This window comes from Netta rufina (assembly GCF_964035555.1).
Source record: "Netta rufina genome assembly, chromosome: 1".
Taxonomy (NCBI): domain Eukaryota; kingdom Metazoa; phylum Chordata; class Aves; order Anseriformes; family Anatidae; genus Netta; species Netta rufina.
This window is the reverse complement of record NC_140123.1, coordinates 98,618,331-98,645,511: the sequence shown is the minus strand read 5'-3', so window position 1 is coordinate 98,645,511 and position 27,181 is coordinate 98,618,331. Positions and strand designations below refer to the sequence as shown.

At 33.7% G+C, this 27,181-nt stretch overlaps 1 protein-coding gene across 1 annotated transcript in view; it reads left to right on the top strand.

Annotated features, from left to right (window-relative positions):
• TMPRSS15 (transmembrane serine protease 15) overlaps nt 1-21,911 on the top strand; it is a gene marked incomplete at both ends in the record, with an annotated part of 53,289 nt that extends 31,378 nt beyond the window's left edge. Inside the window, 12 exon segments of the mRNA XM_084291563.1 lie at nt 541-630; nt 1,954-2,079; nt 2,544-2,675; nt 5,034-5,144; nt 7,731-7,863; nt 12,642-12,737; nt 15,867-15,916; nt 16,497-16,671; nt 18,622-18,803; nt 19,044-19,139; nt 20,098-20,237; nt 21,741-21,911. Of these exon segments, the coding sequence (XP_084147689.1) occupies nt 541-630; nt 1,954-2,079; nt 2,544-2,675; nt 5,034-5,144; nt 7,731-7,863; nt 12,642-12,737; nt 15,867-15,916; nt 16,497-16,671; nt 18,622-18,803; nt 19,044-19,139; nt 20,098-20,237; nt 21,741-21,911 (1,502 nt within the window).
• Nucleotides 21,912-27,181: the final 5,270 nt, after the last annotated feature.

Here is a 27,181-nt window from a genome sequence, read left to right as displayed (position 1 = left end):
TGCTTATGTTTGGGGGATGGGGAGGCCCATCCCCCAAAGACATAAGGATGTCTTATACAGATGTTTTCTAGCTTTTATGTTAATACACTACTAAATTATACAGTTTTCTTCACATTTTCTGTCATATGTGCAGCTTGAAGACCAGTAATTACCAAATGAAACAAATAATATCCTTTCCTGCCTATGTGGGGTAGACTTCTCATAACACCATTGTGAATGCAGTTGTGCACTTCGGCACTAGCACTTCATAATCAGCATTGTCTGACCTGCAGCTGACCGATGGCATGAATTGCAAGTCTGCCACTGCAGCTGATAAGGACAGTAAAGCTCTTCCACACCTTCCTTCCCCAAAGGAAGTGGAGTGGTGGCTTATCACAGTTCATTGTTCAAGCTTTATAACAATAGGAATATAGCTGGCCCCTTACAGTTGGAGTGAATATCTTCTTCATAAAATTACTTTTTCTATATTATCTTTGTAGACAGATGATTGTAGAAATAAAGTAATAGATGAATTATGTTTTGAAATGTTTTCTTTTTCAGGTGACTGTGGAGGACCAGTTGAACTCTGGGAGCCAAACAGTACGTTCAGCTCTAAAAACTTTCCAAACTATTATCCTAATCAAGCATCATGTAAGTCATTCTTTTCTAAGTCTTCATGAAAAGTTTAGTTGGATAAAGGTTTTAAATATGTTTTCAAATGTTGTCAAGAAAAAAAAAAAAAAAAAGATCCAAGCTAAATACTTTGGGCTCTTTTAATTGAAGTCTATCTATATGATGCTTAGCAGAAGCTAGGGATTCTTATGCCAGTTGATTAAAAATTGGTGTTGATAAGCACAATCCCTTGAAGTGGTTTCAGTCAGGCCAGATACATTATGCCTTTTATGTCAGATATTTTCATATCAATACACATGAGAAGATGTTGAAAGTCCACTTTTAGCATTTCACCTCAACATATTTGTTGGGTTAGTGGCTTGGTCATCAGCTTTTTGTTAAATAACCCTTTTAAACCTTTTAAAGTTGAAATTATATATGCATGTATTTTGCAAGGGATTATCTTTATTGAATATTTCTTAACGTACCAGTGAAAAGACAGCATTAATTAGTGTTACTTGATTTGGATGAAGCTACAGCTTGCAAAGGTGAATAGAAAATGAGATTTATGATGTTTCAAGGTGGTATATGCTGTGTGCTGTTGATGGATTAAGCAAGGAAGAGAATTTTGCTGTTGCTTCTTAATTAAATTTCAATTATTTATTACTTTACCTTTAACAGGAGAATTGTGCTGCGATGTTAATAGCAAAACTTATTTTGTGTTTCTGTCCCACTTGAGATATGGCTCTTATTTCCACGTATTAATTTCACAAGTTCCCAGACATGATTGTTACTAGTAGGAAAATACTTTTCATTCTATGATGAGAGAAAAAGTGTTTTGTGTTGTTTGTTACTTTTAACTTTCTTTGCAAGATTTCCATAGTACCCACAGTCACTTAGAAAAAATATAATAAAGGTGGTTTAAACAGAGGCAAATGTTTCTTCTGTAAAAAGAGATCTAATTTGAAAGACAGGTTTCTGTGAATGGTTATAGAAATTATTTTACTATCCAATAGCATAGGGCTTAAGTGACAAGGCTGTCATGTTTTCACAGTTACAAAACAATTACTTTTCTTATTGCAGGGAAACAAGCAGGCACCATGAATGATAATAAACACAATTTTCTATGTCTTAGAAAAATAAATATAATTTTCAAAAGCATTTTAGAAAATCAGAGTAAATGGGATTTTAGATCTGGACAGCTTACGTCACTTCTAAAGTTGAAATGTAGACTTCTGAGTCTCGTGGGTAATTCTGAATATTTTAACAGAGATTATTTTTTTTTCCTTCAATGTGAAAATGATTCAGAAAATGTGACAACCATTAAGTCGGTTTTGGTGTTTGTGTGTTATTGTTTTCTAGGTGTATGGTACTTAAATGCCGAAATAGGGAAGAACATTCAACTTCATTTTCAGGTTTTTGATGTGGAATATATTTATGATATAGTTGAAGTCAGAGATGGCAGAGGACCAAATTCTTCACTTTTGGGCAAGTAAAACTGCTGGGTAAAATGAATGCAATTAGGCCACTGGAGCAAACTGATTGATCTGATGTAAAGGAAATCAATTCTCTCTTTCTTTTACATTTCTTCAGATTTATACATCTTATAAATAAGCAGGAAAACTCAAGAAAACATACAGTATGTGACATCATGTTTCCCAAATGTTTGCACACACACGGCTTTCCATACAATCCAATAGAAATTAACTTCTCAACAAATAAGACTGCTCATGTATGCGCAGAAACAGAACAATATTCGTGTGTTGATCAAACTTTATTTTCTATACTGACATATCAAATTTGGGGTTGAGCTTTGGGCATCACAATCTGATAGCAGTAAGTCTTTAAGAAATAACTGTATTCATGTGGTAGCAATATTTGCACTGAGTTCTAAAACATTTTGAAATAAATAAGATCAAAATAACCTATATTCATGTTCTCCTGGAGAGTAGCTGTCTATACAGGACAAGGCCCATTGCCAGATGTCTTCTCTACAACAAACCAGATGACGGTAATCCTTTTTACGGACACGACTGTAACGAAGCAAGGATTTCTTGCAAACTTCACTACTGGTTATCATCTAGGTCAGTGTACAGTCTCATGTCTTTAAGAGGTTATACCAAAGGTCAAATACATTTGAGAAAAAGTGGAGAGTAGGAGGTGACTCTCAGTCGTTAATCAATAGAAATATCAAAAAGTTAAAAAGATTAACAGTTACTCATTTGCACTTTATGACTTTATGTTTTCTAGCAGGAAATGTGACATTTTTGTTACTTTACAAAGTATCCAGTTGGCTGATGTTGGTACCATCTGCAGCTCTGTTCAATAGGATGGGAAAAAGTGACCCAGTATTTTGACCAGTGAACCATCTAAATCCTAAAAGGGCAAATATGAACTATTATTTATACAAACTCTGGAAAAAGAACATCATTTTGTCACTCATTTGGTGGTATCATTAATGTGTGCTCAAATGCATTTGTAAAATACTTCTTACCAATCACACTAGAAAAACAAAATGTGTATGGTAACTCAGATTAGAGTTTGAAATATGGTGTTTCTTGCAGCTTTAAAAATTTGATCCTTAATGTATGAAGGATTTGGGAAGAGTTACTTTTACGTGTTTAGACAGCAATGTGTCTGATCCCAGCCAATTTCCTGCTGAAAGAGTAATGTTTGTGCTGGGAACTGCAGTTGGACTTGTCACCTGCAATCTAAAAAAACATGTAAACTGGAGCCAAATGCTAAAGTATGTGGAATACCAATGTGCTTAACAGGACAAATCCTTACACTAACTCTAGGTCAAACCTTATTGAAAATAATTAAAGGCTTTGTATTACTTTATGGAAGTCTGACAACAGAAAAGAGAGAATGGAGAAAGCAGTATGTGTTCAGAGATGTGTGAAGTCTCATTCACTTGAATGAGCAGAAAGTCAACAAGAATCTATACTCTTTTGCTTTCCTTTAATATCAGAAGGTCAGCTTTTTTATAGATTAACATGATATAATAATATAGTAATAGTGATATATGTATATATATATATATTTTATCTGATAAATCATAACCATTGATTTACTGTTGGTAATTAACTCACCTTCTGCAAGACTGACGGGCAGGTTTATATGGGCACATGACCATTTTACTGCTTCTTTTTCTTCCTTATCTATCACATTTGTTCAGCTCAACAACACTATGACTATTTTTTAACTGGTTCAGTAAAGATTAAGTTTTGCCCATGTTTTGTTGTAAAATAAATTATTGTGCTTATAAAGGCAGAGTTCTCAAAGTGCCCATTGCCAGGTCTCGTTAAATATGTTAAAAGGCTGGCAATTGCAGAAGAGTTAAGTTATCACGATCTTTGCAGCCAAAGAACGCAGACTGATATCATATTGTAAGTAAATAAGCAAATTTTGTAAGTAAAGAAGATTTTTCTTCACATTTTATTTTTCCATGAGATACTAAGATTTTCATAAGGAAGAATAATTTTACAATAAAAACTTTTTGATGATATGCAATATAATAAGAAAAGCATATTTGAAAATCTTATTTTCATCTAGCTGTAGAAGTAGGAACTAAGTTCTGTGGAAAATCTGGCATCAGTTGTGGCCAGTGAATGTGTGAAAATCTGATTCAGGAATTACAGAAATCATACTCTTTTACATCCATGTTAGATAACAGGCCATATTGGCTGATAAGTTAATCTTTTTATATGGATATTCAAAATTTAGGAAGAGAGCAACTGTCTTGCCTTAAATAAGATTTAAGATATAACAAATGGTGCCATTAAATACACTGGTCCCCACACAGCAAGGATTACAGCTTTGTATTTACTCTATATAGGATCTCCATTTTTTACACAGCTGATACTGAAGTGGATTAATCCTATTTTTGTGAATGTTGTCCTCATTCATTTCTATTACTTTTGTCTCCCCTTTCCTCCCAGCTAGGTTTTGAAAGGAAACTCTTGTCTGTCAATGCCTCTTTACTTGCACATTTGACTTGACACACTTTAAAGCCACTAAACTTCTGTGAAAGTGTTGAACATCCAAAGTGACTATTAGTCACTTTCAACAGGATTTAATCAGGATTTGATTTTTCTCATCCACCCCAAAGATTCATTTGTGTAGCAGAAGGACACTAGTAGCTGAGCAATGCTAACTTTAGCAGAAACTGTAAGGTGTAATACCACATTTTATACTTAATTAGCTTTTATTTATCTGAAAATCATAATTATTTTGGAAAAAAAAAAAAAAAAGAAAGGAAAGAAAAGGGAAAGTAAAGGGAAATCATAAGAATCATAAGAGGAAGGCATTAGGAAAAAATCCTGTATACTATCTACCCAATTTTATTTTTAGGTAAACTGGATGATCTCCACCAAACTGATGTTTACAGTTTTACCATTCCAGTAATTGTGGTTTCATTTTCATTTCATGTTCTCCTTCAGGAGCGTGTACACTCGAGGAATATCAGTGTCGTAGTGGAGAGTGTATACCATTGCATAACCTTTGTGATAACCTACCTCAGTGTGAAGATGGCTCTGATGAAGCGAAGTGCAGTAAGTTTTATTTCATACGTAGAGAAGGAATGCATGAGTATTTGATAGGAGTTTCATAGGCAAACAGACACAGAACCTTATCTAGTGTAAACTGTGGCATCTGTATGCAAGCCATGCAGATTTACACAGCAGTACCTGACTTTGTCAGGGACAGAAAAGTAAAGTCACATTTCTGAGACAATGCGTGTAATCTTGTGTAAGTCTCTAGGAAAGGTAGGAAGTTACTTTGTACTTAAATATATGACTATTTACAGTGACCTCAAAATTAAATGAAAACTCATTACATGTTTTCATTCTGTATCCATTTCATATTTCCAAAATTTTGTATTTTTTCCTGTTATTAATTTCAGTTTCACAGCAGTATAAATGAGAAACTGTTTAATAGTGGCACAGAGCACCCCCCAGCAAGCCTGCACTCCAACTCATGGCTGGCATTGCCATAGGATGAAGGTGTGGCACAAATGAAAAAGTAATATCTATTGCTCTCAGTGGATGTGCAGGTTCCTACAAGAAAATTGATAGCTGCAATTGCTTAATCATCTCATAGAATGGTTCTTTTCAAAATTTAGGTGTACAACATATGGTTTCATTTTGCATAACATGGAAAAAATGTTCCCTAAGCAACAACTTCAGTGTAAAACTGTTGTTAAAACTACATTGGGCCTAGCACAGAAATCATATTGCTGTTTCTGAAAAAGTGCTGTTCTGACAATGTATTATGAAACACTAATGGGAAAGTTAAAAGCACACTTCTAAGCTCAATATATCATCATCTTCCTTTGTTTTAAGAAAGACTTATAGGGTTCAGATGTATCATTGGATATATCTGGCTGACAGTTCTCATTGATTTCAACATCTTTTATATGGATGTATATGTATATAATGTCTGAAAAAGCAGTGTCAGTGTCCACATTAATGCAATTAACTGTTTTTTGCAACCATATTCTGCCTTTAAAAATGCACAAAATAAAATTCATTTCAGCTTCTTCTTTGCCATTGCTAAAGATGTGAACAAGGTAACCATCACCTAAATTAACATTATGTACATTTTCCCAAAGATTTATTTTGCCATAGATTGTCTATTTCTTCATAACCAATTACCTCACATTAAGGGATAGGGAGAATTGCTTCCAAAAACCCATTTAATCCAAAAGTTGGATGAATCAGTCTAACCTTTAAAATAAAATGCAAATTCAATTAGACACCCTCATATTGAGTCTTTTCAGTGTCCAAAATACTTGCTCATTTTCCTGAAACCAATTTCAATTTCTTATCATATGTACAATTTTAGACCAGACAAGCTGCTATTTTCAAATACTCCAACTCATGAAACTTCCCAGGGACTCCAAAGAAAAGACATAGGATATCTCTTTCTTTAAAAATTCTAAAATATATGACATTACACTTAACCACTTTTTGAGTGCTCAGTAAGTCTCTTACTGCTTACCAGCAGTGTATTTGGAGATTAATGTAGATCTGATGAGGAGAAAGGAAAAGGAATTATAGTTAAAGTAGAAGACAGGAAAGGTGTCAAAAGTGATTCGGAGAAATCTCACAGTGCAAGCAATTCTGAGATTTTACAGACTGCTCCAAAATTTTGTATGAGTGATGTTTACCATTAATTTAACCACTGTCACTTATTTCATTCACGTGCTCTGCATGTCAAAGAGGAATTTTTATTTATTTATTTATTTTTAATAAAGTGGATAAATGTTAATTTTTATGGAAATACTTGTTGCAAAAAGGTTTTCTGCAGAACTAGTATTTTCGTGAAAACTATATTTCAGCAACCAGTAAATTGCAAATGAATTATATTGCTTTCCCTGCTTCATGCTGGCAATAACTGCTATCTGTCTCAAGTTCAGCTGTAGCCTATGAGTTATAGACAGAATTCTGTTGACCTTCTGCTCCAGCTTCCTTAGTCACCATGACAGTAGCATAAGATTTTTTACCACATAAAGAGTTTCCAATTTTTTTCTGTGTTTTTTTTTTTTGTTTGTTTTGTTTTGTTTTGTTTTGTTTTTTAAAAAAAAAAAAAAACCTTTGATAGAACTACTGGTTTTCAGAGAGTTTTTTTTTTTATTATTATTGTTATCATTTTAACTTAAGCTGCAATGAAAGCAAACACTGAAAGTTCTCAAAGTGATTATAACTGGAAAATCCAATTTTTCTGTCAGCTCGGGTTTTAACCTTACTTCTAGTCAGTGTTACTGAGTATCATGTAGCTAAAGCTTCACCACAGTAGTTCAAAATTGCATGGTACTGGCTAAGAAGAAATAGTTGTTAGAGTACATGGAAAATGTACTATTTACTGTCTGTTAATGAGACTTGCAAAACACAAGCTATGAAAACGTCCTGTCACAGAAATATAGAAGGAAAAAGCATTTACTTCCTGTGGGAATACATCTTCTACATACTGAGTTTATTACTGCTGTAATGTACCTTAACTACTTTTTTTCTTTGCTGGCAATAATAATACTGCATTGTGTGGAGGGGGGATTGTTTGTGTTTCATGGTGGTTTTTTTTTTGTTTTTTTTTTTTTTTTACCACCTGCCTAAAATGCTTCTATCCATTTTGGTCTACAGTGAGATTGCTTAATGGTTCTTTAAGCACCAAAGGGCTGGTACAAGTCAGGATTGGGAAGACATGGCACCTGGCATGTGCAGATGATTGGAACGAGCAGATTTCAGACAGTGTTTGCCAGCAGCTGGGATTAGGGTGAGTGAAAATATTCAGAATATTCAGTGTCTTTGTACGTTGTTTGAAGCTTTTCTGAGTCTGTGTATTTGTGTTTCCCTCATCATTTTACTGGTGTCTATACCAAAAAAAAAAAAAAAGGCAAAACAAACAAACAAGTCTACTTTTCTCTGGTAAATGAATTGTGAGGTCAACCAACAAATTTATAAGTGTCACAGTGCCTGTTTTGATGGCATTCATCACAGTGTTGTAAATTTTGAATATGTTAGCTTAGGCGTGAGCATATATGTTGGAGAACACTGTGAGACTAATGTGGAGTTGTTAGTCTTTTATCATTTTATGTCATCATTTATGTCTTCACTTTTTATGAGGATTGCTCCAGATTAAATCTGGAGAAAACAGCAGCCTTGGCTGCTCCACTATCATATTGATGTTCACCTCAAGTAAATTCAAGATAACCACTTGGGTATCCTGCAATTAGGTTCCTAGTACATTTCATACTTACCATCAGACCTTAGCTGTTCAGTTAGGAAACTATATTTCTCTTCAGGTGTGGTTGAGGATGGAGGGAGAAAGGAAGCATATGGTTTAAAAAATTGATTTGGCTTCAATTACTACTGATTAGCTGAATTTCTAGGGAAGGGATGAGGAGGGTCGAGTGCAGAAGTGTTGTATTTTTGCAACTATGGTAAAATTTATGGCCTGAATTCTGACCTCACTTACACTATATGAAACTTCATTGCCATCCATTGAATAATATATGTCTTTCCTAAAGTGCTGAGGTTTTTAGGGAATGTCACTCACTCAAGTAATAACCAAATGAAATTCTATCTTGCAGTTTATCACGGTCTCTAACCAAAGTAGGAAGCCTGCAAATGCCTGTCTCATAAATCAGTTTTAGAAACCACACAGTTAGGAAGATGTAGAAAAATGACTAAATGTTGTTTGAAAGTATTTTTAATCACCTGATAAGAGAATGTGTGCTGTTTTATTTTTATTTCTATTTATTTTTATTTTTATTTCTTTTGGGTTGGTACTGCATTTATATACATATCAAATACCTGCATGCACAAATCCTGATTATAATATGTATTATCTGTTTTACCTAATTATTTACCTAATTATTATTTACCTGATTATCTAATTTATCTATATAATTATCTAATTTATGCATGCATATAAGGACATACAGAGTGTGACTAAATGTTCTTCCAGGCAAATAACTTTGTCTGTTATGATGGCCAGTAGCCTTCTTCCTCTCTCCCTGCCTTCTCCTGCCTCCTTTTCCTCTGTAACTTCTGGACACTGGTCATTTTGTGGTGTAATGGTTTAGTTTACATTTTAATATTTGATAGGCTTCAGTGAACTTTGTCTTCCATGGTATTTTCTATTAGCTTTTTAAAATTACTAATTCTTTTGTCTCCATACTATTCTATGGCAATATATTTCAGAGCTTGTCTGTATAATAGAGTCAAATACACTTGTTAAAAATATATATATATATATAAATAATCCTATTAAGTTTCCTAATTAGTTCTTTTTAATTCCATTGTTTAGTTTATACCCATTGTTTAAAAAATATATAGTATTTTTAATCTGACATTGTATCACATTCTGGTATCTTGGGTGCATTTTCTGTTACAAATCCTGCAGAATAGGATAAAATTATCATATGTATATAGAAATCCCTTAAGCATCAATGTATTTCTGCCTTTGAGTCTCCCTGTAGCAGCATATTTGTATATAACTGGCACTGTATTTGTTAGTAAATGGATGGTTGTAATAACAGGTCTTGGATAGGCTATAGCTCATGCTGCTATACTGAAATAACTACCTAGAATCCTGCATTATCAGAGAAAGAGGCTAAAGTTCATCTGGGATGAATTACTTTTGCTGTTAATTGGTTATACATTTTCTAGTGTCGTTTCTTGTTTAATTCATGAAAAGGAAACAATGAGAGTCCTGCAGCATATCCTGACTATTTATGTAGCTGAGCTAGAAGATGCAGTGTTCCACACAGATTCTGATAAATCACACAGCAGAATCCTTTTACTTTTATTTTTCAAGTATGTGACTGTCATGTTTGTGATATGTGCCAAATAAGCAAATGTGGAGTGATGCCTGTGTGTTCATCTACAAAATGTTTGCGAATTATTTGCCTAACCTATATTCAGAATGAGTCCAGAGTGCAAGAGGCACTAATTGGTGGAACTGAGAAACCTGAATAAGAATCTTTTGCTCAGCCTACACTTCATGTGTATCTGATGACAATGTTAAATTATTATTATTTTTTTTTTATGCCAAAGAATGTGTTCATTGTTTGTAATTTGCTACTGTTCTTTAGTGTTTGTTGTTCTCCTGTTTGTCATAAAATTAGTGCAGAAAGCAAAAACACTGCTGTGTGGCTTAAACACAAATTAAACAAACTGTAAACATCCTTGCAGCCTGAAAACTAAGCAATGAATTACAAAATGTGAATCACAAATGTATGAATATATATATATCGGTATATTTTTATTTTTATTTTAAATGTGTGTGGATTTTTTTTTAGTTAGTAAAAGGAATTGTATTTATTGGACAAATGTCACTCTTATCCTTATTCTGAATAGTTTTTCTGAAATATACCATTTTATCTGAATCTTTCCTAACAGTCAATATAGTGCTTATTGTTACTGAACACATCTGAGACGGAATTAGAAACTGAAACCTTACATAACGCTGTAGATCTGCGCGTAAGAAATTTATCCAATATTCTTTTGTGACTTTTGGCTAGTGAACATGTTGAATGAAATGAGGAACTTAACACCTGTATTAGCTTCTTAAAGGCCATTTCTGTCACAGCCTTCAAAATTTCTAACAGATCATTTTCAATAACAGAAGACCCACAGTGAAAAGCCAAGATACATCTTACTTTTAGAATCTGGCCTATGATGTTAATCCTTTTTCCTTTTGAAATGATAAGAGTCTGGATGATTAGAGATAAAAGCTCTCATAATATGCTATTATCATTCCCTCCATTTGAAAACTAGTTCTATTTTGAATGTTAATCAGTCCTAGGAAAAGTAATCTTTTCAAAATACTTTATCTTGGGTACACCTAATCTATGTGTTGAATGATGCCATGAATCAATGAAAATTAAAGAGTTGTGGCACTATGTCTGTCTAGAGTTGTCCAGAGTTTCTGGACCTGCTAAACTATCATGTTCTTATTAATCTGAGAAACTCCAGGAAAAGCGGATGATTTCTATGATTTTTTATACTTACAGAAATGCTTAAGACTCATTTTACCAATAACTTAATTAAAAGAGTAGCAGCTTGGTTTTGCAGTCACATAAGATTTAGGAATCTCCAGCTGTGTGCACTTCAGGAAGTCAAAGTAAGAAAACAAATGAATCAAATGTAATTATCAAAGGTTTTCTCAGAGTGACTTTTTCCATAGAGCATGTCATACAGTTTTCCTAGTGGCACATCAGGGCTATTGAAAACCTCCTTTTTCCTATGCCTAATCTTACTCTTCACACACAGCAGATTTGCAGGCAAATAGTAGACTGCATACTTCCCAGGAGAGTGAGTGCACTTGAAGTCATACTGCCTTGATAGGTGCTCCCTGTGTACTAAACCTGCACAAATGTTTGTCTTTTCACTCCTGAAATATCTATGGCTAAAGGATCAGATGGAAGTAGGCTGTCACCCCCAAAACAATTATGTAGTTTGACCTCAGCTGTCTTTTTTTACCCAGGTTTCCTCTAGAGCCAGGGAGTATATGTTCCAAGCCGGCTATATGCAGTATCACAAAGTATATGGGGCAGAATAAGCTATGAACGAAATCTAGATATGGGTTGTAAACATCAAAACACTTCATCTCACCAATAGTTCACAGAATCTTTGGTGTTCAAAATGCCATTGTTGTAGAAAAGGGCATCTAGGAGTACAGCTTAATTCAAATGAACTAACCTGTTCAGTGGAAGACACAATACCCTTGATTTATTCCACAAATCTTAGAATCATAGAATCATTTAGGTTGGAAAAGACATTCAAGATCACCACATAAAACAATCAACCTGACCTACCAAGTCCCATCATGCTCCTTAGTGTCATGTCCACATGTTTCTTAAATACCTCTGGGTATTTAAGATAGGGACTCCACCGCTTCCCTGGGCAGCCCATTCCAATGCCTGACCAGCCTCTCTGTGAAGAAATTCCTTCTAATACCCAGTCTAAACCTCTCCTTGAGAAGAGGTTATTCTGTTATTTTTATTTCAACATATCTGTGGGGTGAAACTTAACTTCTAAGGTAGCATTAGATTCTTCATGAAAGAATCTAATTTTCATTTCTTCTCTAGGTACAAAGGTAAAATAGCAATGAAATTACATCCTGCAAAACTGCAAAACTGTGATATTCCAAGGTTCATCTTGTTCCTCATCAATTTTGCATTCTAAGTTTTAGTTCCATATATTTTAGAATCAGCATTGTAAACAATTCAGTGTGGCACCAAAAAGCACAAATTAATTATTTACTTTCATTAAAATAATTATTTCTATCTATTTCAATATAATTGTAGCATTAGAGATCTTACAAGAAGGTGTGAGAATGAAAGTAGGCAAGAAGCAATTTAATGCATGTAAGTTTCAAAATCTCACAAATATCCAGATAGTCATTATTTCATTAAAAAATAAAAAAAAATAAAAAATAAATGCTGAAGTTTATTCTACCACCATAATAATTTCCCAAACAGTCCTCCACCGGTGGAATAGTTTAAATATCTAAAAACACTCAAGTGTGTCTTTTTTTTCTTCTAGGGATGCAAATATGTCATCAACTGTATTATTCACTGGAGATGGCCCATTTGCTGCCATCACCAAAACAGCTAACCAAAGCCTCATATTTACAAAAAGGTGGGTAGAGTGAAGTTTCTTCCTCATACAAAGGATAACTGTACGTATGGTGACTGCCACTTATACAGTAATTTCTACCTCAAGTTTTTCTGAGGGGTAACATGGTTCTGTACAAGGTAGTATCAAAATAGCTAGGTTTTATTCTCTATCTGCTGATGAATTTTATATAACACTGGGCAACTCACTTTTCCCCCTTCCATTCTTGTCTATTATTGAATTTCAAAGGAAAGAGATGCTTTCTGCATTTTTAGCCAGCATTCAGTATAGTTTTATGTGAAGTCTTTAAACATTGAAATGTGGAAACATGGAAATGATAAATACCATTATTTTTACATATTTCTTTTTACATGGACACCTCATTTGCAAATCCTATTTACAAAGTATTTCTTATGTATAGATCTCTAAACTATGAATATATACTACATTACTTTGAGCACCAATAGAAGGATTAAAATGGAGTGGTATTCCCCCATTGTTATATAAGAGATAACACACTAAGTTCTCTCCAAAATCAGTAGCAAAAATACGCACTTCCAAATTGTGATTCATTAAGCTATCTTTGCTGGAATAAAATGAATCACATCTGTAATCCACTGACTTTACTGATATAAGTTTAGGGCACCAGACAGATGTTTAGACAAATTAATCTCACCCAAAAATGACTTCTGGGTTTGTCTCAATATTTAGAACTGAATAATTAGGTGAGATGCATTTGATTATACCCTTAACCTTTCTCATTCCAAATGAACTTCAGTTCACTTGAAGTGATTCTGAAGGGTCCTACAAACAGGTAGCGTTTCTTGTAGATTAAATGAAATGGTAACATTTGCACAAGATTATATTCTCAGGAGATTATGGGATTTAAAGTACACCTCCAAAAGGAGAAGGGCTTTCTATCATCAAATAAAATACATGACTTCAATTACTGTGTTTCTGCTTATGAGGGCACACATTTTCCTGGAATCCTACCAAAAATACTGATGCAGAAAATTACTGTATAATTGCTAAAATGCTGAAATGATGTTGAGGATGGAAAGAGTCCATATTCTTTCAAGTTTCCTTTATGAACATACCACATAGTAACAAAGCAGGAGGGAATTCTCAATTCAATATGCTGTATTTTATCTAAATTTAAAACAAACAAACAAACAAACAAAAAGCAAGCATTGTATCTTCTAGTTGTACTCTGTTAATCCTAAACATTTATCATTCTCATTAGTAGTAAAAGTATCTTTAACTTATTGGATATCATTACAACCTATTTTTCATTTTTTTCTTGACTACATGTCTAAATAAGGATAGCCAACAAACAGTGGCAGTGATTTAAAGATACCTTCTGCTAATATCTGCTAAGCACTAAAAAGTGATTAATGCGGGAGGAAATGGAATAAATTTGTTCATCTTATTTGTATTTCTGTTGCTGAAATAGATATGTCTTCCACCATTTTTCACCTGGAAAGCCGACAGAAATCAATTTTACAGGGTGACACCATTATAGTTTCCTATGCTTTTGTGGTATATACAATGAATGACAGAAAGGTCACATAGTTTTGATAATTAAAAAGTCAAATGCTCGTAATCAGATTATAAAAGGTGTTGCTCACATTGCCTTTGGTAATATTCAAGCATAACTACCATAAAAGTAAAGGAGAGCACAGATCCTCAGCTGTGGTGCAGACAGTATAACTGTTCTCTGATGCCTTTAGGTAATGTATTTCTTGTACAAAAAATAGCTTTGTACAGGTCAAAATCATGACTTGAAGATACATGAGCAGACGCCACAGGCATAATTGCTTTTGCCATTCCTAAGTGAAGACTAGAATCACAGATGTCCCATGTATTTTAGATTTCTGCCTTGCATGCTCCTTAGATTGCACTCAGAGGGTCACATAAGATGTGTATGCAGCGCCCATGGAATGCCTCTGTTGCCTTTTGAAGTCTCCCGAGTTTACCGAGAGGTAGCCGAAGACTAGTAAACTGAAGTGCAGGCAAAGAAGTGGTTTTCATACTGTGAGCTCACTCCAAAAAGATGATAAAGCAGAAGCCCATAAATACCTTATATGAAAGCAATCAGTAGGCAGTGATGGTGGGAGATACATTTGACCCAATTATATGCAAATCCCTTCTTCAATGTGTAAAAAAAAAAAAAAAAAAAAAAAAAGAACAAATCTAACATGTCAAGTAGTTCATATGATACAATACAAGGCTAGAGGCATATCTCACTCGCTCACCTTCACCATGGTGCAGATTTAATTGGGTAGTGGAGCAGAGGGTTACTTCTTCTCACTTGCCCTTCTTGCACCACTATGCCATTGTGAAAATGCTGGGTCATGTCACCCCCTCACAACAGATTTCAAATTTTAGTGTAAACATAGTGAGGGATGCATAATATCACATCATGTTTAAAGAATCCTTCCCTTTTTCTCTTTTAAAAAGAGATACTGTGAACTAGCCTTTGGCAGTCTTTTTTATTTTTCTCTGATATATTTCTGTGTGCATCAGATTTAAATTGCTGGCACACACACTGTCCCAAGTGTTCAGATTCATTACAAGCTATGAAGATAATCTTAAAACCTCTGGGTATCAGAAATGCTCAAGTTGTTTTGATCTGTGGTCTCATGCTGTTCAGGCTCCGGCTTTATCTCTGCTAAATAATTCCTAACCCTCTATAAGCAGCTATGTATTTTATAGTGCACTGTAATCTTAGTAAAGAAGATACATTGATACCAAACTAACCCCTTTTAAAAATTCTTTGGTTACACTGATCTCTAGTGGTTAGTTATTGAAAACTTCTCAAAAGGCAGAAAAAATTGCCATATCCTGTTACAATGTTGTTGAGAATCTGTCATAAGCAGATGACTTGTTCACTTAAATCACAAGTGAAATCTACTTTTATTTCCAAAACATGCATCAATTAAGTGTCCATTAAAGAAGAACATATACATGTAATATTATATATAAAAGAATATTTTGTATTTATAATTAAAAAATTAAAGCATGGAGGACTGTAGCCAAAATACTATGTTTAACAGTTTGATAAACTAATTAAACTAAAGTGCTTATATATATTAAAGAGAGAGTGTTACCTGGTGTGCAGATACTTGTGATTTAATTATACTTTTATTCTAGAGAACACTGTTTGAACAACCAGGTGATTCATCTGCAATGTAACATTAAACGTAAGTACAAACACCTTGGGAATGTTTAACACAGAAATCAGATTGTTCAGTCCATAAAGCATAATGTTTATAGTTTGAATTGAAAGGTTAGGGAATGGACTATAAAAGCTGTATTTATAATTATATAAACAGAAAAATTTATAATCTTCACTTGTTTTCAGAGTTAAGTATACACTGCATTTGAGTCTATACAGAAATCATATATATATATATATGTTTATATGTATATATACATATATATACGTATATGTATATATATACACATATATATATACGTATATATACATATATATACGTATATATATATGTGTATATATATATATATGTGTGTATATATATATATATATATATATATATAAAAATGTCAAGGTCTCAGAAGATAATACATCTAAATCCAAGTTACAAAGTTACATTTTGATTTCAGCTATAAAATGACTTCCTCCACGATAATAGCATTTTTGAATAGCAGGTCAGGTAGTACAAAGTCTATTTTTCCAAGAATATTAACTATTCTAATAAAATGTACCACATTACCCTACAAACATATGTAAACCACTATTTGTTGTTGTTGTTATTTTAGCTTGTGGACAACGCTTGGTAACTCAGAACAATAGAACAAGGATTGTAGGTGGAAGTGATGCCAGAAGAGAAGCTTGGCCTTGGGTAGTCTCACTTCATTTTAATTCCATGCATCTTTGTGGAGCCTCCCTTGTCAGCGAGGAATGGCTGGTGACAGCAGCACACTGTGTATATGGGTAATGTTCAATGCACTCATAAATTAGCACATGCTATTACTCCCTCAACATGCAAGTATCCTAATGGCAAGTGGCTGTCAGTAAAGCTGGGTTGAAGTGTAGTCCTGAGCCATCAGTCAGTCCTATACAGAGAAAAGCATACTTTCAAAGGATTGTACTGAAAACACTCAGGAATTACACTTTTTTGAGGCTTATTAGATGTTTTGAAGTAAATTAATATAAATTCACAAGTGTATCTTTGTCTCCACTGACTACGGGGCATCATGCCAACTAGCTGAGATTGTCATATTACATCCATGCCATGTCTTTTCTTTTTGATTTTAAGAACGATGGTGAAACACTTTTTTTTTTATGTGCAGGTTCACTAAGGGGGCATCAGATAATGAATAACTTGTGATACAGATACAAAAAATTAAAATCTTGCTCACTGTTTAATTACTGTGTTTTGAAGCTCATGGAGCTTGACTAAAGGCTCTTTTGCCTACTGGGAAATCCTCAATCTGTACTCTAAAGCAGAGAATCAAGGAAACTAAGAAACATTTTCTGAACAACGAAGAATTACATTTTGAACATATGGTATTAATACCAAGCATTTGCACTTAAACCATGAGCAATTTGGGCCCCCATTACTTACTTCAGTCTCTGTCAATGCTCTAAAGGACAAGGTGTTTCAGAAAGGTATATTCAGTGTTGCCTGTCCCTCTTTTATACTGCTATTCATTGATCAAGATCAGCTGTGTGTAATTGGAATGAATCTTGATTTATGTGCATTGATTAGACAATACTGGATGCTCTCTAGCTGGTGTTATTTGTACCATTCAAAGAAGTGATACATATTAAAATAGTTTCTAAGGTTTGCCTCCATAACGTCTATCATAGAAACATTATGTAGAAGACACCCAGAAACTGGAATGGCAAAAAAGAAACATTTCTGTTCAAAATTACAGTAGAGTTTTAATTATAAATAGCTTAACAATAATGCTGTACAGACTATGCCAATATATGAGTGCCTCCTCATTGTATGACAAGAGCCATATTCCTGTCACAAAGTCATTGAAATTAGGAGGATAAAGCCCTCTTAGTTTGCACACAATAAGTCCACATGTATTTTGGTGCTTCCTTTTCACTTATATCACCTTTCTCTTTTCACTTAAATCTCATTTTATCACCTTGACTTTGCTGTAGTTTTCCTTAAGTGCAAGCTTCCAGTTGCATCCCTTAATTCTGAATATTTAACTTAAATGCTTAAATTTGGAAGAAGATAACCTCTTGTCAGACTAAAAGATAAGCAGAAACCAATTTCATGCGATATGGCTGAAAATATATTTTTGAAAATACTAACTGGTTGATTAAAAAAAATATATATAAGTTCTCTAACTTAGATACAGTCTCAAATATGTAACCCAGGGAAAAAAAAATGAATAAAATGAATAAATAAATAAGTAAGATTATGCCATAGTTTGTCTAAACATATTGTTTTCACTTTAGATAAGAAAATTAAGAGACCAATTTTCTGAGTCAGTGAGCTGAAGCATTATCTACAACATTGTAAATCTATTATTCTTTAGATAACTCCAAAATAATTTTCTAACTGGGACCAATATTAATTGCATTATGCGCAGCCAGCAGTATTCTTCCCAATGTTTAAAAAGCCATAGCAATTTAGTTGATGTATTTTCCTCCACTGCATTGCTATCTGATTAATTCTTATAAATAATGCATTATAAGCTTAACATCAAGAATCAACCACATATTTCTACTATATGGATGTTTAAAATGGTATTACTATCACAAAATTATAAGCACAGCCACTACATATTCATATTTATTTTGAGAAAATGTGAACATGCTATGAATTGCTTGGAGGTTAAAGATTAGCATTTTATCTAACGTATTTTTCAGAACTTTCATTAATCATTTAAAATTGTGAATATTCCTTGCAACTTCTAGGAGGCATTTACAACCATCCAAATGGAAGGCAGTTCTTGGCTTGCATGACCAATTGAATATGACACACCCCTCAACAGTAGTTCGATACATCAATCAAATAATTATAAATCCTCATTACGATAAGCTTACAAAAGACAGTGATATTGCTCTGATGCATCTTCAGTACAAAGTGCAATATACAGGTAAATAAGTGAGTTGGTATTTTATCATAAAAAATATATTTATTCTATTATGCTAAGCTCTTAACTATGAGGTGATGAAATGGCTGTACATTTTTTACAACCTAATAAATCAATCCAGTACTTCCTGGTTATTTTGCTCCCCAAAGTGAATTGGAGTTAATGAACATTTTCTTTTGTGACTCCATAAAAAACAGAATACAGGAAAGAGGTTGAAATTGATTGTTTATTTCACATTCACAGACTACATACAACCTGTCTGCTTACCAGAAAAAAATCAACACTTTTTGCCAGGAACTAGCTGCTTCATTGCTGGCTGGGGTGATACTACAAGCGGAGGTGAGTCATCTGTGGGAAAATTATAACAGGCATGAAGCCATGAGGGAAAGTCTGCTCCTGATTCCACAGGAGCAAAACAGATTAGAGATGTACTCCATACAGAATTTTTGGAGCTATCCCACTCACCCACTCTTTCTTCCCCAAAACAAAGTAGAAGAGTTACAACATATTTATTATGAAAAACAAAACAAAACAAAACAAACAAACAAACAAAAAACATATCTACAACCATTAAATTATGAAAAAGTTTACTGCATCCCACTTAGGAGAATACAACTACTGCTTTTCTCAATATGAAATATGAACATCTTATTTCAAGATATTTGGGGAGGGGAAAGGAAGGGGAAGGGAAGAAAGCCCAGTGTTTCTGAAAATGTGCAAATGATTTTCTTCAGAAGCACGTATACTGACTGTAGTGTGAAATCTATTTGTATATCCCCTTCTCAAAATTTGGAAACTCTGTAAAATAATGAACATGCCATTTCACTTCCATGGTTGCTTATAAATATTTGCACCTCAATTTTCAGAGTAAAATTGCAATTAAAGTTTCAGTTGGAAACCAGTAACAGAAATTTTTATCAAAACTAGAAATACCCAGTCAAAGTTATACAATGAATAGTGTGGAAACATTGGGCAATCTAAGCTTCTAAGCCTTTAATTAGCTCTCAGACCTATCCACAGTAAGTTCATAGTCACTGATTTTAATAACCTTGATTCAATTATAACCAAATTCAGTCCCATTGCACAAATGAAAGACAGGATTCGGTTAATGAGCACCATTTAATCAGTGATTGTGTTTCAGGGGCATAAACCTGAATAATACAGCAGTGCAGCAGGGCTTCCTACTGTTTGGAAACATGCCCACCCAACATGTTGGATCAAGAAAAAAATTATTGGTATTCTGAGCATGTTGTACGTATTTATTGAAGGAAGTAAACGCAGTCTGTATGTTCATCAGGTTCCTCTTCAAATATATTGCAAGAAGCAGAGGTCCCTCTCATTTTAAATGACAAATGCCAGCAATGGATGCCAGAATATAGTATTACTGAAAATATGATCTGTGCAGGCTATGACACAGGAGGAATAGATTCCTGTCAGGTAAGGATAAGTGACTCATTTTCACTGCAAGCACACGGTACATTTAATTATGGGAAAAAGTGATCCTCCAGTCATTAAAACCTGGACTGTGAATCACTGTGAATATAATTTCTACTCACAATATTTTGCCTATTTAGTACTTTATTAGGATACATGTTATAATAAAAATCTGTTTTGTATCATCTTGACATAACCTTATAGAGAGATAACTATGAGGACTGGAAATTTTCTGAACAAAACTTTGAATAATTAGTTCTGAGTAATTCCATGGAGGAAAAAGGAACACATTTAGGAAAAAGCAGGGTACAGAGAAATAAATACCAATAAAGCAAAATCTCAAAAATACCTCACCCATGGAAAGAGAGAGAGCAATGATGCTTTTCCCCAGAATACGTAGGCTCTGGAGATGTTTTATAAGTGAACATCACAGTATTTTGGAGAGGCTGTTTACTGGGGCTTTCAGTTCTGTCCATTCCCGCTCTGCTTTTAATGCACTGCATATCCTTGAGGGCATAGTCAGAGTAGGCCAACACATTTTTGTTTCCTGCCCTTACAACTGGAAAAAAAAAAAAAAAAGTGTAGCGCCGTAGGTTGATAAAGAGTACAAGTGACCAACATTGCGATCTATGGCCATTCAACCATGAGCAAAGAGGAACAAGTGATTCCTGATACTGCTTCAGCCTTTAGGCTGCTGTCACAGCCTTTGAACTTTTGTGGATGCTCTAGATTTATGGGCAGAAGTATTTTAATAACTGAGTCCCCACAGAACTCTTCCCTAAAGCTCCCTTCAAAGAACTGAAAGAAGACAACAGTAATACTGGTTGAACTGACTAGCTCCAGAATAGACAACAAAAAATAATCATTGTTTTCTTTTTCATCAAAACAAGACATGAAAGGTCACTCAGGCTGTGGGATGAATTAAATTTATCTCCTGCACTCTCTTGCATCTGCTAACCCATTGAGAAAGAGGTGGCAGAAAAGTACATCTCCTCTTCTGGCAATCTTGCCATCATTTTCTCTGAATTTGAAATTGCCAAAGGTTGGGGGACAGAAAATAGAACTGTATTTTAGCTAAATAGACTCATCTGGAAAATAATTCTACACATTTACCCAAGCTTTGTGAAAAATGAAGGTATTTACCACCAACAAATATATATATACATATAAATGTATAATAATCTTTTGAAACTCAGTCCTCTACTAAAAGACTGATGAGAGTTTAAAATCACATCCTTTTTTATTATTAAAAAAAAAAAAAAAAGATCATAGATTATTTATAGATTATAAATATAGAGAGATTACATATAAACTTTTTAAAATAGATTATTTCTGTGTTTTCTATATGGAAGAATCCACATTACTCTAATTTCTGGTGTCCAAGGCATAAAAAGATACAGTGTTCATGATTAAAGATCATCAAGAAAAAAAAAACACATTATAACCAACAGCCTCTGGTTAACAGCTGACACTGTTCACTTTTAACTTTTGAATTGCATATTGCAGGGAGATTCAGGAGGCCCTCTGATGTTTGAAGATGGTAACAAGTGGGTTTTGGTAGGTGTAACATCATTTGGCTATAAATGTGCACTTCCCGAACGACCAGGAGTGTATACTCGAGTCACCATGTTTGTGGACTGGATACAAAATACCATCTATTACCTTGATATTTTTTAATGATAGAAATTGAATTTAAAGGTTGAAAGTAAGCCTGTATAATAATGCAAAAGAGACTAGCATTCAAAACTCACAATTAGAGAAACTGAAAAGGTATAATTCAAAATTCAGTCTGGATTTAAATTTAGGGAAAGAAATATTAATAATTGAAAATTACTTTCTTTATAAAAAATTGAGAGGAATATATCAAAACAGATTCTATACTTTTTAATAGTTTTATAATTTTACTTTTTCCTTTATATGAAAGGTAATTCTGCTGTCTATCCACTGTGTGGGGAAATGGTTTCTTTGAACAGCAGTGTATTAAATGCATAGTAGAGAGCTTTACAAAGCATGGCAAGGGAGGGAGGGAAGAAGGAAGGAAAGAAGGAAGAAAATTAGTTTTCAAATCACAAATGCTTTATTGAAAAATGGTCTAAATTATTAATTTCAGGCCAGACATTAACTATGTTTATGATTTTACACTATTTCCCAAGGTGCATTCTTATTTCAATGCATAGTCAATTCTTCTCAATAATTGCCATGTATTGAAATGAAAGTATACATTATCTGTTGAAACTGGACTCATGGGAGTTCTTCTAACTTGTCTGTTACAAAAAGCTCTGATGTGATATTAGTAGATTGTGCATAAAGGTTAATCCTGTATCATCTTGCTTTATAATGAACAAACTTGAATGTAAGATTAAAGTTATCTCCGGTGCAATTTGTTTGGAATTAATAGTTAAATAAAGATGGAATATAGCTTTTTAGTTTTCTTTTTATGCAAGTGTTTTGGTAATTATTCAAATAATTACAGATATGTACTTGTGTAGACCCTGGCACTGACTGACAGTACTACAACTTCTCATAAAATACAATATATTTTTTTAAAGTCCTGACAATAATGAAGATCATGGTGAATAAAATGTTCTTTTATGATAGTTTATGCTTTTTCTGTCCTGGGGACTTTTAATGTTGATTTTGTGTTTTGTTTAAAATCTGTCCTGATCGCCTATTAACAGCATTCCAAATTGTAAAAAGTATGGGGAAAAAATCTGTTTGATCTTATTGGTCTAAATATAGTTCTATTAAAACACTACTCTTCTTGTTAAAATGCCTTAAATTCAGTGGTGTCTGAATGTTGGCGTAAGGTGATACGTATTCTGCTTATAACCTAGCATAGAAATTTAATGCCTTTTAATTCTGCAGCACCACATGAAAATACAAAATGCATTCTAATTTACTGGATATATGTATCTGTACGTATACACATAGATCAATGATTTTTGTAAGACGTTTCAATGCTCGGTGTTTACAATGCTAAATGCTGATCTGAAGTGCCCAGAAGCTAGCTTACAAACACAGGTTGGCAGTTATTGAGAAAAAAAAAAAAAAAAAAAAAAGTCAAGATTCCTGAAGAAGACCCAGAAATTACAAATTCTCCCTGGCCAAGTATAGTAGCTGCTTCCCTCTCCTCTTTTTTTTTTTTTTTTTTTTTTTCCCCTTAAAAAATTGAAACCATCTGGGTAGAAATAATCTATCTGGATCAGAGGTAACTAGTTACAATCTATTAGTGATTAGAATATAGGCAAACATTTTCTTCTTCAGCTGTTGTAGAAATGTTTAATTTTCCAGATGACCACCTAAACATGCTAATCAATGTAATAAAATGAGATGCTAAAAAATCTCTTCTCCTATCAGAAAAGACCTACAACACCACTTCACACAACATTTCCAGATGTCCAAAGCAAGCAAGATTAAATATATGTAAAAGGAAGTAGTGTTTTTATCTTTGCAAATTAACTGGCTACAGATATTTCTTTTATTGTTAATCTGTTCTTAAACTATGTGGGGGTGGAAAGTTGGTTAAAATATTAAGAGTTCAAAACCTTATATTTAGTAGTGGTCTGTTTCTCCTGTTCCTCTCCTTCACTGGAAAAAAAAAAAAAAAAAAACAATAAAAAGAAAAAATAAAGTGCATTCTCTAATCAAGTATAAATTGATGCGGATGAAGTAATTACATTAAAACAATTAAAATGTGACATGATTTCAGCATTATTTACCATACATCACTATTGTAAATAGCATTTCATTCTGTTAATGAAATACAAGAGCCAACTCAAAGCATATCCAGTTACTAGTAAATGTGCTTTCAAGAAATATAGTATCTTTCTGTGTGTATGTTTTGCTTCCCAAAATGCAAAGCACAGATGTATTTTGAGGTATACATTAATAAATCATTACATCAAACTTAAAAGTTTCCTATTATAAAATCCCATACAGAAACATATATATATAATGTAGACTAGTATACTTAAAAAATTTATTTCAGTTATGTCTAGATGAAATCAACATAACCTTCTCAGTCAAGCACATTTTAACCTTCATTCAGCATCCATTACTTTAGTATGCCCATGTCATATTAGCCTGTGGTGAAACCAGTTTTTACTGAAATAAAATATGTGGGCAGCATGGATTATTTTTGATTTGAGTTTGGCCTGAGATGCTTCAAAATAGGGTATGCTGATACATACTTGCTTGCACCTAAAATGATTAAAAGGTTAAAGAAGAAAATAAGAGCTTTCTCTCCGAAATGCTTCTTGCTTGCAAAAGACCGAGATCACTAAGGAAAAAAAAGAAAAATTACATTCCTTGGGGATGACTGGAGCAGGAAATACAAAGTTTTTTAGAATGCCATATTGAAGTCATGCTGTCCATCTGAGGCCTAGTTAAGTTTTTACTCTTCTTCGTCCTTCAGTTCCTTGCCTCACACCTCCTGCTGCTGTCTGCAAGAGATTTAGGGAACCAGTGATCAGAAGGGAATGTGGTCGCCATGAGCTGACCCCATAGCTGTAAGTAGAAGCCAAGGAGCTGATTCAGAGTGGCTGTAGTTGATGAAATCTGACACCTGAAACTGCTTCTTTCTCCAGTCTGTAGAATTTAATGTGAATATGAAGGACAGAAAAGTGGTGGTTTCTTTGCCTTTTTTTTTTTTTTAATAGCAATTCTGTTATCACTACTATACCGTTTCACATAAATAGCTTTGGTTTTCCTGGATTCTTTAAGCTCCCCAAAAATCCAAAGGAAATACCAACACAAAGTCTAATTTCAAGGTGTTCAGTCTGCAAGTGCAAATCACCTATTTCTCCCCCTTTCCTCTATTACTACTAGCCCTATCTCCCTTTTGCATATGGAAATAGGAAAATAAAGGTGAAAGAAATTGTGTATGTATAGAATTTATACATTGTTCATGAAAGAGAATCATCAGTTTAAAGATGGGACTAACTGTGGTTAGGTGCAAGACTACACAGTTCATTCCATGCAACATTTGTTATTTTTAACATAGGACTCTTAAAACTGTTCAGATTTTACCCTTGTATTTTAGGAACCCAAGTCCTAGGCAAAGGAAATACATGCATAGAAACTATTTCCTTCACTTGGTAAGGTGAAATGATACATAAATGATACTGGTCCACACTGATAAATGCCCAGCAATCACCTTTTCCCTTTAGGAAAGAAATCTGAAGGTTTTTGAGTTCTCCTGATTGCTACATGGAAACTACTCCTGACACTTCTGCTATACTAATCCCAATATTGACTGTCAATGTACTTTAGAAGCTCAAAGTATGAAGAAATGGTAGCTCTGTAGTTCTATGTGAATCTTCACTCTCCCTCCCTCCCTATTTCCTTAAGGGAGTTAATGTTTAAAGACCAAGTTCTTATTACCCCAGATGTTCCCAGGAAAGATGGAGCTCTTGGCCTCAGGTGAGTTAAGCAATAATTAGGTCAGAAAAAAAAAATAAAATATATATATATATATATATGGACTTGGTTATCAAGTTTTCTTTCTGTTCATAATCACTATAAAGGGAGCTGAATTAGGAGACTGCGCAAAGAAAGATGTTAAAGCTGATTGGAAAAACAGATACAGAATGTTGTAAGTAGGAGGAGTGGCAATACTTAACGTGAACTACAGAAAAAGCCTTCTTCAAAGAGGAAGTAAAAATCATGGCATAACTGCAACTTTAAGATGGTTCCAGAAGTGTTTCAGCAATGCAATAGCATTGTACCATCAGTATTACTGGCAGTGAATATTTATAGATGCTTTTTTTTCCTCAGAAAAAAAAAGAGATACAAATTTCTCTTTGACCTTCAAAAGCTCTACTTCAAAAGCTTCAAAAACATCAGCTAGCACAGCATAGGCATCCCAATGCTGTTGGTTCTGTCCATCTCTTCCCAACTTCCACCCAATAGTAGTCTTCTATTTATATTAACAGAAAACCTGACAAGTGTGAACTCATGCTTTTGAACTCTTGCTGCAAAGTGCAGCAAGACCCTTTAGCCTCTCTGCTACATCACCAAACTGTCACTAACAAATCACCCAGAGTGCTTTTACTAGCACCCTGAGATGCAGTACTAATGACTGCTAAAACCATTTTATGGCACAGAAAGCTCTTATAGAACCAGAGAGAATGAATGTTAGTGATATTAATAATATCTCTAAAAAAAGGACTTTGAATGCATCGTGGTTACCTCTAGATCTATCAATTAACATAATTAACACTTTTCTAGATAATAGTCTGAGTAATGTTGGGATCAATTTCTTAGTACTACTTCCAAGACACGACATTTTTCTTCTCTTTGATCCAACGTTATGTTATTCATATCAAACTATTAGCTATATTTAAATAATCTTTAATGTCTTCTTTTCATAGACTTACTGAAACAAGTAATTTTATTCTTAAACTCTTTCCTATTGGGATAATTACACTTTTTTTTTTTTTTTTCCCTCAGAAAAACTAAAAAAAGAAATAATTAGTTACAACCAAAGGCTGAATTCAAGGGACACCTCACTAATGTTTTATCGCTTGCCAAGTGATTTAAGTTGCCCTTGTACCATATGTCAAGAAGATATGGTCACTCCTCGGCAATGTGGATTCATTATATAACATTAAACAACTTTTAATCTTTGAATTTTGCCACAGCAGATCAATGTCATAACATGGCAGCAGTCTCTGCCAGTGCGAATGGTTTATAAATACTAAAATAATTTGTGCCTTAGGATCAAAAACTGTCTTAAGCATGCAAATAAATACTAAACAAATATTTTGTATCAAACATTTATGCAAAGATAAATAATTGTTACACTGTAAAATTATCGGTTCCATTTACAGTACATCAACTAGGTTACAATGCATGAGAGACTAAAGGAAACAAAGAGGTTTTGTTTAACTGCAAACAATCTATCTTAAAACTGATGCACATTGTAGATATGTCCTCATAAAAACTTC